This window comes from Agelaius phoeniceus, chromosome 2 (genome assembly GCF_051311805.1).
Source record: "Agelaius phoeniceus isolate bAgePho1 chromosome 2, bAgePho1.hap1, whole genome shotgun sequence".
Classification (NCBI taxonomy): Eukaryota; Metazoa; Chordata; class Aves; order Passeriformes; family Icteridae; genus Agelaius; species Agelaius phoeniceus.
The window spans coordinates 64,737,978-64,751,529 of record NC_135266.1 but is presented as its reverse complement, the minus strand read 5'-3'; the positions used below and the strand labels follow the sequence as shown (position 1 = coordinate 64,751,529).

Below are 13,552 nucleotides of genomic sequence, written 5' to 3'. Positions count from 1 at the left end.
TTCCGACCTGGGGGGTCTGGAAGTTCCTGTACAACTTTGCATTGGTGCAAAGTCCTGCAGTCTGCTCAGCTGCTGTGATAGAAGCTGTAGTTGATCCACCTGCTAAGTCTTTCTTAACCTTTTCTTGGCATGTCTGTGGAAAACCATTGTCCAGTGGAGTTAATCCCGAAAGTGAAAAGATTATTCATTTGTTAAACACTGACATTGGAGCCTTGCTGGTACTACCAAATAGGACCCCTGTAAAACCAAATTAACCTGTAATCCTCCTGGGTCAGATAAACGCCATTAGAACAGGGGCTTCAGGTGAAGCAGCTGCAGGTAATGGAGATTCTTTCCTTCATAATTTACAACAGCTTACTTTGTGCTACACTAGGGCCTAACAGCATCATTGACTAGACTGCTTTTTGTACTGTGAATGATATCACTTATTGAATCTTTTCCCCAAAGAAATTAAAAGGTCCAAATCACCTTTTTTTTTTCCAATCTCTCTTCTCCAACATTCTTTCTTTAAAACGCATTACATACCCACTACCAGCCTCTGACATGAAAGTATTTTTATTTTACCAAAATTCTTTTACGTAACTGCTTCTGTTACTGTTGCAGTGTCTGACCAAGCCAACCACACAAACCTCTCAAAAGGCAAAGCTAAATACTGCTACTTGTGAAGCTGTGTCACTATAATTTGCCTTGGAAGCAGAAAAGAGAAAGAAGGAGACTTTTCTGTCTCCTGAACTTGTGTGTCTTTGCTGGAATGATAATACCTCCTTGTACTGACAAATTACTGGTGTTGAAACACAACTGCAATGGCCACATACACAGCACAGCAGTGGCCAGCAAGACACTGAGCAGACCAGAGATAACAGGACACACTGCAGCTGCCACGTAACAACAGCTTCATCCCCCTCAGAAATACCTCAGTTAATAAAAACCAAGGCTTACAATTGGAATTTGCTACCTTTATTTGTAAAATGTGCAGCAGCCATGCAAAGTTTTTAAGGGATTCAAACCTAGTTTTAAAATGAGAAATATTCTACTTGCACCTTGTCTTTTGAATAATCTGTCTCCATTAATCAAGTAAGTATGAGTCACCACCCAAAAAGTGGAAGAAGTTGGCAGCATATTCCCCAAGCCATCATCTGAAACTGTGAACTGAGAAGGTGGTGTGCCACACATCTGGTGTAATCAGGCAAATCCAATATGCTTTCACTATCACAGAGAAGATGATTGCCTTGATTTTGCCTCCCAATCATTTCAAAAACTATACCCAACAGCGAGAATCCAGAAATCTATTTAAACAACAGAATTTAGGAAAAAGCTGCACTAAATTCTCTCTTTCTCAGACACACACACACACAGAGTGAGCAGATGGAGGAAAAGCAGTGAGTTCCTTGCTAGTCACATCAGCTCAGGAGTCAGACATTACGAATGCTGTCTCATCCAGCTCTTGTTGAAATCAATTAAAGCCCTTCAGTGAAGACCACGGGAGATGGAAAATAACCCTCCCCACACTTCAGCCAGAATGTGTGAATGAGAAAAAAACCTGACAGCTTTCTTCCCCTCTGATTTTCATGGTGCTTAAAGATCCAGATTATAAAACACATCTTGTCATCTTGGAATTTTTGATGTGCTTGCTTGGCATAAATAAAGCTCGTGCCTATGTGTGAATCAGGGAGACAGACATCACTTTGCACTTGGACAAGGAGAGATACCAGCAGTCATGCATGAATAAGCATTGCTGCATTTCAAAGTGCTGTGGATGCAGTGTGTTCTACAACTAAGGAAGTAGATAGAGTGAAAATGTTCCTCGTTGCTTAAAAAAAATCCTCATTTTGCATTAGTGAAACATAAAGAAAAAATAATCCAGACATGGGAATTTGTCTTTTATCAGTTGGATAACCTGAAAATCAACTGGCATTGTAAATATCTAGAAAGACTGTGGCACTTACTGGTGCATCTACTATCTCTGAAATAAAAAACTGACTTCACTGGAGTTGCTCTGAAGTGCTTTGTTGGCATCAGCTCACAATAAACATTCAATTATTCCTGCATTCCCAGCTCCAGTGACATTCATCACTGCAAACTCCTTTGGCCTGAGGGCCCATTCACACTGGCCCACACTGTGTCTATAGATTTTGTTCTCATTTTGCCTTGTATCCTTGTGAGTGCCAATATTTAGGTCTTTACGCATGGTGTGTGTTTGGTCATAAATATTCAAACAGTTTAATTTTCTATATTGTTTCTAGACATATATCCAAGAGGAGAAGGAATGGAGGCTTTACTATGTCAAAGTGAACTCTGTCAGTAACACCAGGTTGATGTTAAATAATATTAGCAATCAGAACAAAAGAAAATATAACAATCCACTTTAAAAAAGAATCTCAAAGTTATACTCACTGCTGGTAGAGGACATTCGGCTGTACTCAGACCTGCAAGACAAAGATTTAAATTAGTGTGTATTAAATCTAAAAGAGATAATGAAAAAATTACCAAAGCTAACACACAGTGCTTATTGAAAAAGTTTAATGCCCATTTAGCACTATTTTTGTGCTAAGAGAATAACTAGAATAGGTTTTGAACACTGCTTCAGAAAAACTGCCATCACATGTGAATTTTGAAGATACGTAAGTAGAATAACTAAATATGTAAGTAGAATGAGTAACTATGCTTTTATCTAGGAGTTATTCATGCTACCTAATTCTAGGTGGGAAAATAAAAGCTCAGAAAGCTTTCCATAAGGAAAAAATAGTCTGCTTCAGACACAGGTGAGGAGTAGAAGTCTACTAGACTTTGACTCAGCTCCTCTCCTTCCTCAGTTTATGTCCTCTAAATGCTGCTTTCCAGATTTTGTTTTCGGAGTTCTTTTAAAGAGAACTCTATTTGATGAGCAGAATTTTTATAGTTCTACAGTCACAACTGTTAGAGAAGGAAAAAAAAAAAAAAAAGAATGCCAAAATATAAATATTTAGATGACAAAGCTTTTTGCTTTAGTAGACTATTTTCCTCTTGGAGACATCTCAATAAAACTATACAGCCATTGGTTCTAGTTCAGGGGATACTGGATTATCTGTGAGAAAGTCAGAGCAGTTGAGTGTTTTGATGAGCAGTGCAATTAATTTTTTGGCTGCATATAACCCCAAGCTCCTGAAAACCCCATTCTGAGCTGACTAAAACATAGTCCATTTATGTCCTGAAGATTCAGAAATAATAAGGTAAAACAAACATGCCATCACTTAATATTTAAGGAAAAAAAAATATTCCACTGCTGAGGCCCTACCTATAACCTTTGAGTGTTTGGGTTTGGAGTTCACAGCTACACAGCCTCTACCCTCATAGTTACTGGGTCCCCAAAAGAGACCCCATGCACCAGAGCACCCTGCCACCATAAACATATGGCACGTGTGCCCTGCAGTGCCCTGGACAGGCACAGGGCTCAGGGAGCCCTGACACAGCTCTTGGATGCAAACCTAAATCCTTGTTTCATGTAACAGTTGCAGCAAGTTTGCAACATTGCTTTATTTTAAAGAAATCACACGAGCCTTGACTCCCAAGAGATGTGTGGGGAAGTAGATACCATCTAAGCCTATTCTCAAGACACCCTCATACTGTAGGCTCTCAGGCAACCAAGGGAATAAAGGACATCAGTCCCACATATCTATAGTATCTGCTTTTGATTTTAATGTAGATATATCTCTGCAGAAGAAAAAAGGAATTACCGTCATCCCCATATTTCACAGCTTTGCAATCAGCACTCTGCAGATCAGATGCCATCTTCTCATACTGTTTAGGTGAGAAGATGAAAAGGAAGCACCCCCAACTCTTGCCAGTCCTGCTGGACTAGTGAAAGATGACACAACCTGAATGTTTCACAAAACTCATGAAAAAGGATTCACCAATACCATCACGTGCCGTGAGGTTTTCATAGTTTTTGGAAAGATCTGGGCAAGGCTGGGGAGAGAGCTGCTGGACGGGGCTTGCAGCTCCCCCTCACTCACTCTTCTTTGCTAATCCTGTACCCCCAGCCACTTTGATAAGGCCAGGGAGCAAGGAAACATCTCTGTCCCACTGGCAGAGACCACAGGTCTAGGTCACTATCAGCCACTCTCAGGCACCCCACACAGAGCTGCTCCACAGCACCTCCTCCATGAATCAAGTGCTGCCCCTCAAACAATCACCCCCAGGACCCCTATGGAGCAGGGAAGAGCAGGGGCAGTAATGACATTGTTGTCCCAAATGTGGGCTCACTGCCCCGTGTGCAGCACCAATTTACACGCCAAGATGAGGCATTCCCCTTTCTTTTGTCCCTGTGCAAAGCAGGGAGCTGGTGTGGCCCACAACAGGCTGGGTCCCCAGCCATCAAAGCTCCACACCACTCATATTTTAGCAAGCAAAGAAATCAGGGCTCATTGGCCACCAGCCACACAGCTCTGTTACTGATCAGTGTTCCACCTGTGCTTGGCTACATGATTCACTTGCCATGCCAATGACCAGCATGTCTCTTGAGTCACTGGGTTTCCTGAGTCAGTGGGAAATGCCCACCAACTCCCCCAGTGAAATTGTTTTCTACCTAGTTAGAGCTGACTTCAGCACAGTTGCTGAAATTAGTTGGCTTTATTTGTTTCATCCTTATCTTGTGAGTTCTGCCAAGTGTCCTTGTGGCCCATGAATTCTGTGTTCTTGTGGCCCACTATTCTGTGTTCCTTGTGGCCCACTATTCTGTGTTCTTTGTGCCCACCTTCCCCTAGATCTGAGACCACTGAAGCACATCAAGCCCTAAAATTTACCAGGGCAATTCTACTGACTGATAAATTCTAATTTACCTACCTAAAGCCTGGACATCAACATGAGCAGAGAAGGAGACCTTCTTGTTCCTGCTGCTGGGCAATGTACACACTGCTGGTCTGGCTCTGGGCAGGGACCAAGGGGAAGTGATGCCAGGGGCTGGCTAAGGTGCTATGCAGGCCATAAAACCACACAGTATTTTCAGCAGCAAGTCACATCAGTGTCATTTGGCACCATGCACCATGTATATTTGAAAGGGTGTGAAAACTGCGTAATGTGTCATTCTTCATAAGCCTAGAGGCAAGCAATATACATCCAGCTGCCTCCAAGCAGCCCCAGCAAGAATTCATTTAGTCTGCACTTCTGTTTGAACACAGCCTGGGGCTGTCCTTCAATGTATCTGTGTTCAGCAGTTGGCAGCTAATTCAAAATGAATCTGCACTGCTTGTATTTCGGATGGAAGCGAGACAACATTTTGCCTTTTGCTTAGTGCAAGTTGGAACAGTATTCTATTACTTCACACTGTTATTTTATTATCCCAAAGTGCTGCAGGCACATTATAGGACATGGAGAACTAATGAGTCCTGAACTTAGGGAGTAGCAGCCTATGTACATGCAGGACTTGAAAAATGAAACAAGAGGAAAAATAAAAAGATGGGGGGTGAGAAAGGAGGAGACAACAGTGTGCTTGGAGACAAATTGCAGAGACACATTTTAATAGGCTTTAGAATTGTATTGCAGGAGCTTTTTTGTAGTTCTAATATGGTTCAAGCTAATACTTAATTCATGTTTGTTGCATAACTGACATCCACAAATTAAAAAAAAAAGGGGGCAATTAGGCTCAAAGGCTTATGTCAACCTCAGATACCGAAATGAGGGCTGTACCCTCCCTAAGCTCCCTCTACTGTCAATGAAAAGAGAGGTCTGAAGTATCTCTCCCTAGCTGTTGCCTAGACAAGAAGCCTACAGAAACCACATTTCTAATGTAGAAACACCACATTTCTAATGCAGAACCCTAGACTGGGTGTCTAAAACCAAATGGGATGAATATGAGTCTCTCTGTGTGCTCTCAGGGACAACCTGGATCACCTTTTGTTCTCCCTCCAGTTTCTTTCTTTGCCTTGAATCTAGTCCTTGGGAACAAAAAAAAAAAACCAAAAAAACCCAACAAAACAAAACAGCGCTAGCAAAATCATTGTTCTCAAAATATTAGAAGAAACCATTCAGATTCATGGCATGCATTGGTAAGTGGCTTATAAATGAAATTTTTTTCTCTACAGTCATCTATTTAGGACACCTAATTCTGAAGTTAGTATAAGTCTTTTAAGCTTTTTAGACTGGCACACACAACATTCCCTTTAACAAAATCATGCATTAGAAAAATCAAGTACTGAAATAAACATCTCCTGGGGCATACAAGCTCTGTGGACATCAAGTAACTGTGTTCCTTTCTGTTCTTTTCATTCCTGTTTTAAATACCCTGAGTATTGCCTTCTATCATTTCCCTTCGAAGAGGATTTTCCCAATAGGATAACTCAAGAGTACAGCACTCATGTGCTTTAATGGTGACACCTGGGACTACACTGGGGCTCAGAGGTTCCAGGTCTATTACATGGTCTTGCAGCAAGCTATTTCCTCTGATAGATGTTAGATTATAGATAAAAGGAAAAAAACATCCATGACAGAAAGTGAACAAATAGAGGACTGTTCCCTTTATAGGCACATAATGAGAAGAAAAATTATCAAACAGGGTATTGAAACAGTGTGAGGTACTGAAAAGGAAGGCTTACAGCTCAGTCAAAAGACACATTAGTCTGCAAAGAATGTGTGCTCAATGGTCAGCCCACTAGCAAAGAGGAGCTGTGGAACGTCAAAAGATATTAAAATAGGAATGTAGAAGCTTGTGATAAAGGTGGGACCTCAGTTCCCATTACCACCATTGAAGGATCAGACTTGTGCATTTTTAGACATGGTAAGAGCATCAGGAGCACAAAAGATATTGAACAATCCTCTGAGATCTGCGTGCACCTCTCACTGCTGATCAGTGATACAGAACCTCAAAACATCCAAGAGATGGAAGCATTCCACTGAATTCCAGCAAGAAGCTGTTAGTGCATCTTGCAGTTGCTGAATGTGGTACCTAAAAACACTGTAAGTTTGTTTCTTTGGGTAAGAACATGGCGCTCTCACAGCTCTGGCTCACACAAGCAATGCAGCTCCTCCAGCATCACATGGTGCTTGGGTTCCTTGGGCACACTGATCAGCTGTGATCACACAGCACCACGTTAGCACAGCTCCAGCCCTGACAGCTGCAGCCATAAACAAACAGTCCCAAGGGAACTGCCTGGGAGCCAGGCCAAGTGCTGTGAAACAGTCTGCACCTGTACCAGTAAAACCTCTCGCCTCCCAAAACATCCTGGCAAGTTGTCTGCTGGGAATGATCCCTGAACCATGGCAACACGGCAAAACATATCCTGGCCCATGGTAAAACATACCCAGGAAAGACATGGGGGACAGCTAGATGGCCCCATTCAAACTGATCCCATCATACCATTTTAATCATTCAACAATATGGACAACTCCGTCCCGTGCTCAGGGACACCCCCATGTGCTGTTTAATGCTCTGGCATGGCTGGGACCAAGGTATCTGAGCTGGTCATCCCCAAAGGCAGCCTGCTGTGTAAAACAAACACATCTCCAGTAATTCTAACATAATATTACACCCCAATATGCCCATGGTCTCCACTGCAAGGGCTCCTTAATCCCACTCCCCAAAATGAAATAGCGGAAAGTTTATAATCTCTTCTGCTCTCTGCATCCTTTGATTGCCTAGGACTGATGGAATGGAACCTGCTGGATTCATATTTCCCAAGCCTTCTCTACCTATACTTGTGGCACATATCACTGTTTCATATTAAGTACTGTATTTAACAGCTTCTTTTTCTTCCTTCCCTTAGAAAATACTCCACAGGGCACATGGGAGTATTTTATAGTCCCATTAGAAGAATTAGAAGATTTGGCTTTATAGCTCTGTCTTGGGTTTCTTCTCACCAAATTCCTGCAGGTCAGATTACAATCTGCTTCACTAAAACTGGTCCAGCACAAATCTGTTACCCTCATGGTACTTCTACTTGTGCAGTCAAGATGACTGAAAGGGAATGACTCACAGCAACTTGTCCCTATACTCCTGGCTTTGGATTTCTAGGAAAGTGACAAAGACAGATGACAGATTCCCATTGAGCAGCTCTAACCACTATACTCCAGAGTTCATTACCAACAGCAATGTTTGAGACCCCACATAAGAGATACCATTGTTGTATATGGTTTGAAAAGTTGTTTGGCATCTTCCAAAAAGCACCTGATGAGGCAGGACCACCCTGGGATTTAGTGAGCACACCTGGCTGCACATCCTGCTCACCACTCCCTTACAGAGCACTCCCAGAGGGACACATCAGGTGCCATGTATCCACCCATCCCAGGCTAGGGGCTGACTTATCCTCCTGAGGTCCTGGTTCTCTTAATTAACAACAGAAGAAGCCTGATTTATGCCAAACATCAAACCTTCACAAAGTTACATTTAGCTGAGGTGAACCCAGCTTCTTGCTGGGACCTAAAAATTATGGGTATCAGTACAGAGCTCATGGCCTCCAGAATGTGATCTAAAGTCTGTTTCATCCTTGCTGTCCGTGCCTTGCTCCTGTGCCTAGCACTCTCAGGTCTGCCTGCCCTGATGTTCAACCAAACAGCTTCGCTTCACTGAGTAAATCTGGTTGGAAATGGCGCCTCAACGCCAGTTTGTGACAAACAGCTCAACTTCACATTATTCCAATGTCAAATCAGAGACAACTTGAGTATCGTGACATATCTGGACTGATGGGTCTATACATGAAGTGAAAGTGTCAGCAAAATAGCCACAGCAAAACAACCCCCCAAACCCCAAACCAAAACAAAAGAAGCCCCAAGGTAAAAATAGGCCTTAAAATAGCTTTCAGCATCAGTGGTTTGTGTTCCTGAGAGTTTCTCATAGATGGATGAAATACGTGACAAGAGACTGACGTGTCAATTTGAAGGGCTGCCATACAAAGACCTAAGTGAGAAATTCCTTAAAGCCAGAAACATGAGACATGAAAGCAACTTCTCACCCCAATAAAACATTCAATTATTCATTTGATAATTTAAGTGGTCCTTTCTGGCTGAGAACACACATGGATTACAGCGTTCTTGATATTTTACCTCTAAGAGGGGTACAACTTCATATATATATGTATATATATATGTATATGGGCTGCCTTACCTTCGATTAACAAGTGTATTTTCTACTTCTACTTTAGAACTTCACACTTTTTACTGAACTGCAACAATTAAAGAAAGGCTTTTTTGATCTGCTTAAGAGATAAGTTAACAGAGTTCAAATAATTTGTGGTTTGGCCAGGATTGCACATGCAGCTAGGGAGTGTCATAAGGAAAACCAACAAACAAGTATAGAATACTCCAAAAATGAACATATTCTCTGCAAAAATAATTTGAGGAATGAGAGACAGGACAAAATGTAAAGGAGGCAACAAGCATCATGAAAATGAATTGTCACCAAACAGCACTGGATTTTGCTAAATATATGTTACAAATAGCTGCTGCATGGTACAGTGTCATGAACTTCAAACATCCCTTGTTTCTCTGTTTTGCAATGGATTTCTCTATATCTTGTTGAACTGTTTTGTTGCAGTTGCCTACTATCAAAAAATACTCTACCATTCTTCCTAAAATTCATCAAATACTCAACAATTAACTACTGTTTAATCCAGTTTGCATCATCAATATTTACATTTTAAACTTATACAAAAAACCTCCCCACCAGATACTTCAGCAATGTCTCCCCACTTTCTCTACATAGATTAAGAATTTATTTGAAATACAAGCAGGTAAGTTGCAAATTCAAATAAATTAAGAGTTATAACTTCTCAAAACTTCAAATGACTTTAAGGTGAGGAAAAATTACATGTTTAGGCTTGGAGAAAATCAGTAAGCTAATGATTAAAGTGTGAAACTTTTAAGACATAGGCTCTTACAGCTGTCTAAGTTAACTTCTGCTGGGAACTATCATGGATGTTGAAATGTTTAGAACATTTATGTTTAGAACAGAGAAACCACCTGGTTTTCCACATTCACTTGGGATATTGGTCCTGAATGCAGTGAATCAAGCTGATGCTTTGGCCTGGATACCAGTGGTAGCCAATCTGTATTGTTGCCTCAGAATCAGGTATGCCTAACAGCCTCCAAAATTGTCTTAGTTTGTCATCTTTGCTCTGCTGTTCAAAGACAGTGAAATAACAGCATTTGCATGGCTTGTAAAATGAAGAAAATGTTAAAATTAATATTTCTACAATTAATTTTAAGTAACTGTTATTTTTCCCACTTTTTTATATTTCTTTGCTATTCAACTACAGTTCTGTAAACGCATACATTTCTCCTCCCTTCAATCTTTCTTCCACTTGTTTTTCCCCTCTGTTTTCTTTCTAATAGAAGACAAAAGAAAGACTATTTCATTCTTCCTAAAATGTCAGGTATAATAGTACAAATCCACTACTGAAACTATTACCAGAGAAAGCTTGGTGTCCCATACTTCTGGACTAAAAGTTTTCAGTAGTAGATGAAATAAGGTTCTTATAATAAAAACTCCCAAAATATGTTTCCTGAAAAGATACAACTTGTATAGGCAAAGTCTCTCAGATCAAGGATGGTTGAACTATTTCAAATCTCATTAATAAACAGCCAATATCAACTAATTGGCTTATACGTTCTATACCCTTTATTTAGGTACTTGACAACACCAGCTCAATCCATTCTTATTGGATTCAGGAACTCCAAATATGCTATTTTTGTTCAGCAGACTCTTTGCCAACCCTATTTACCAAGGCAAATGCAGTAAGAGGAACATATTTTCTAAAGGATTAGGAAAATGAAGGCTTTGAATTGTAATTGATCTTGCCTTCAGCAGAGAGTTTTGCCTGCTTTTGTAGCTGGCAGCCACAACAAAACCTTAAGCAACATATGCCTTGTGGAGTACTTGATGTGTTCAATTTGTTAGCTGCTCTAAGCAGCTTCAGCAGCCCAGGCTCCGTGTAAGAGCTCACACATCATTACGTACCATCATTGAGATGACAAGGGCGTGCAGTGCCTGGAGTTACCACAGTCACTATCCACTATTGTTCCCTGAGTGACAGAAAGCGACCACTACACGCAAAACTGGTCCTGAATCACTCTGACAGTTGTTCCTCCTTATTCTTTCAGAGGATGATTGCTGAAGCTCAGATTAGTTAATTAATTTATTTTTTTTACCATTGAGTAATAGGTGAAAATGGAATATTGTTCAATTTAGCAATAGCTGTGATGGGACTGAGACAAAGCAAATAGCAGATCTGGTAACAGGCAAAAGCAAGAGCTGTGAACAGTTGGTTTGGTGAGAAAGCTGAAACATAAACATTGTGAAAGAGACATACGCAACATGTTTATCAGAATTAAATAGCTGCTAAACAAAACTAAAAATAATAATTGAAATGCAGAGACCCATTGCTTTTCAAAATAAACGTCAGTGCAAAGCACTGCAGCTATTAATTGCCATATGTCATTGTTCAAATTCCTCAGACAGACTCTTCCTCCAACCTATACTTTCCAGTGTCACGCATGGGACAGAGACACTTCATAAAATCATCAGCTTTAGCACCTCATCAACACCAGACACAAGCAGCTGTCACGCTGGTCCCTGAGGTCTGAAGGCTAATGTCACCAGCTGGGTCAAATCCTTCCAAGTGCCTGTCCCAAGGAAACCCAGGTTTTTCCATTCCAGATAAACACAGCAAATTAAGAGTGACTTGACCAATCAAGGGGTTTTTGAGCTTTGAACCAGGCATGAGTTCACTGATTACTGTGTCTTCCTTTTACCCATGTCCCTAATGGGAACATATCTGCAAAAGAAGCCTGGATTTTTTCCTTTGAACTTGTGTCACATAAAACATTTTAAAGCTTTTACTGTTAGGTGTGCCTACAATACAAGGTGATGGGAAAAGTCCTTAACTTCTCAGACTACAGAAGAGATTAAAAAATTATTTTTATTACTAGCTGGATGTATGAAAAAGATTACCATATGCCATTTTCACCTTTTAAATTTTTATTTGTAGTATTGCTACTTCAATTTTGGTGTGGTGCACCTGACACCACTGTGCAAAGAATTAGCTTTACAGTTTTGCAAGAGTCAGACTAGAGGCCAAAGGAGATGCACCAGGCAAGGAGCTTGGAGAGAAACAGCTGGAGGTGCAAGGAGTGAGGAGAAGGAAGAGCCTTGGCAGGAGCATGCAACCTCCCTTTGCCCTTCTGGAGCCACAGGAGGAGCAAAGGCTTACTGCTGTTCCTGACAAGATCCCAAGGCAGCAGCATGTAGGACAGGCTTGAAAGCACTAACCTTTCCCACAGAGATGGGCTGAAGGCGTGAGCTGAATGGGCGATCCCATGGATCATCCTTGCAGCTCCATTAACTTAGGAGAAGTCATGCAGCTAACAAACGGCACACGTCTGGCAGCATGGTCATGAAATCAGGGGGAAAAAAAGTCTCCTTAACTGAGATGACACTCCCAGCAAAGTTTACAGCAGTTCACCGGTTAGCATGGAGAGTATCACAACGAGAATCATGACAACAGCAACCCACTTTCAGAGTGCTTGCAAATCAAACTTGCTTTTGTAGAAGGCTCTCAATTGTCCTTCTGAGAAATAAACTCTCTCTGCCTGATGCTGTCTGGGTGTCACTGCCAGAAGGAGAGGACAGGTCCTGGACACGCTCCCAGACCATCCTCAGGCTGCACTGTCCCTGGGATACAGGATTGGTGCGGCACCAAGCGCTGACCAGCGCATCTGGAGCCCAGCGCGGGCCGCACCGCCGAGCCATCACCCCGTGCTTTGGAGCTCAAACTTAAAGCCCGCAGCCACGACCTGTCCGTGGCTTCCTCCCCGTGTGTAGCGGGAGGACGGTGGGGTCTGCTTCACCGAAGGGGAACGCGAGCTTCCCTGGGCAGTCGGAGCAGGGTGATGCCTCCCCGAGGGCCACGCCGGGCCGGGTCCCAGGAGGGCAGGAAAGGCAAGGCAAGGCAAGGCAAGGAGACGCGGCGCTGAGCGGGATGCTGCCGGAGGGAAGCTCTGCCCGGGACACGGAGCCGCCGCCCCAGCCCAGCCCAGCCCCAGCCCCGCCGCTGCCGGGACGCGCTCGGCGGCGGCCGCCGGCAACAAGTGCAGCCCCTGGGGCCGGCGGGAGCCGCGCCAGAGCCCGGCAGAGCCGCCCGCACTCACCCGCCCGTCTCCGCTCCCGAGTCCGCGCACTCGTCCTCGCCGCCGGGCTGCTTCTCCATGGTGGCGGCGGCGGGGCTGGGGGACTCCGCGCCCGCCTTGCCGCCCTCTGAGAGCGGCGCTGCCGCCTCTGCCGCCCGCCCGGCGCAGCAGAGAGAGCCGCGACAGAGACGAGAGCGGCAGCGAGAGCAGCGCCCGCTCCGCCGGCCCGGCCCGGCCCCCGCCCCGCGCCGCGGGAGGCACCGCCCGCCGCGCCCGCTCCCTGCAGCGCCCGGCCCGCGGGCACAGGCCGTGCCCGGAGCCGGGACAGACACGGCCGGCACGGGCCGTGCCCGGAGCCGGGACAGACACGGCGGGCACGGGCCGTGCCCGGAGCCGGGACAGACAGGCGGGCACGGGCCGTGCCCGGAGCCGGGACAGGCGCGGCGGGCACGGGCCGTGC

At 43.7% G+C, this 13,552-nt stretch overlaps 1 protein-coding gene across 2 annotated transcripts in view; it reads right to left on the bottom strand.

Moving 5' to 3' along the window:
- Positions 1 to 13,327, bottom strand: part of FAM124A (family with sequence similarity 124 member A) — a 37,181-nt gene extending 23,854 nt beyond the window's left edge. For both annotated transcript variants that reach the window (XM_077173714.1, XM_054627755.2), the window contains exons 1-2: positions 13,114 to 13,327; positions 2,395 to 2,426 (exon numbers count right to left, since the gene is read on the bottom strand). In XM_077173714.1, coding sequence (XP_077029829.1) covers positions 2,395 to 2,426; positions 13,114 to 13,172 — 91 coding nt within the window. In that variant the 5' untranslated portion in view covers positions 13,173 to 13,327. The remainder of the gene's footprint in view (positions 1 to 2,394; positions 2,427 to 13,113) is intronic.
- Between the last annotated feature and the right edge of the window lie 225 nt (positions 13,328 to 13,552).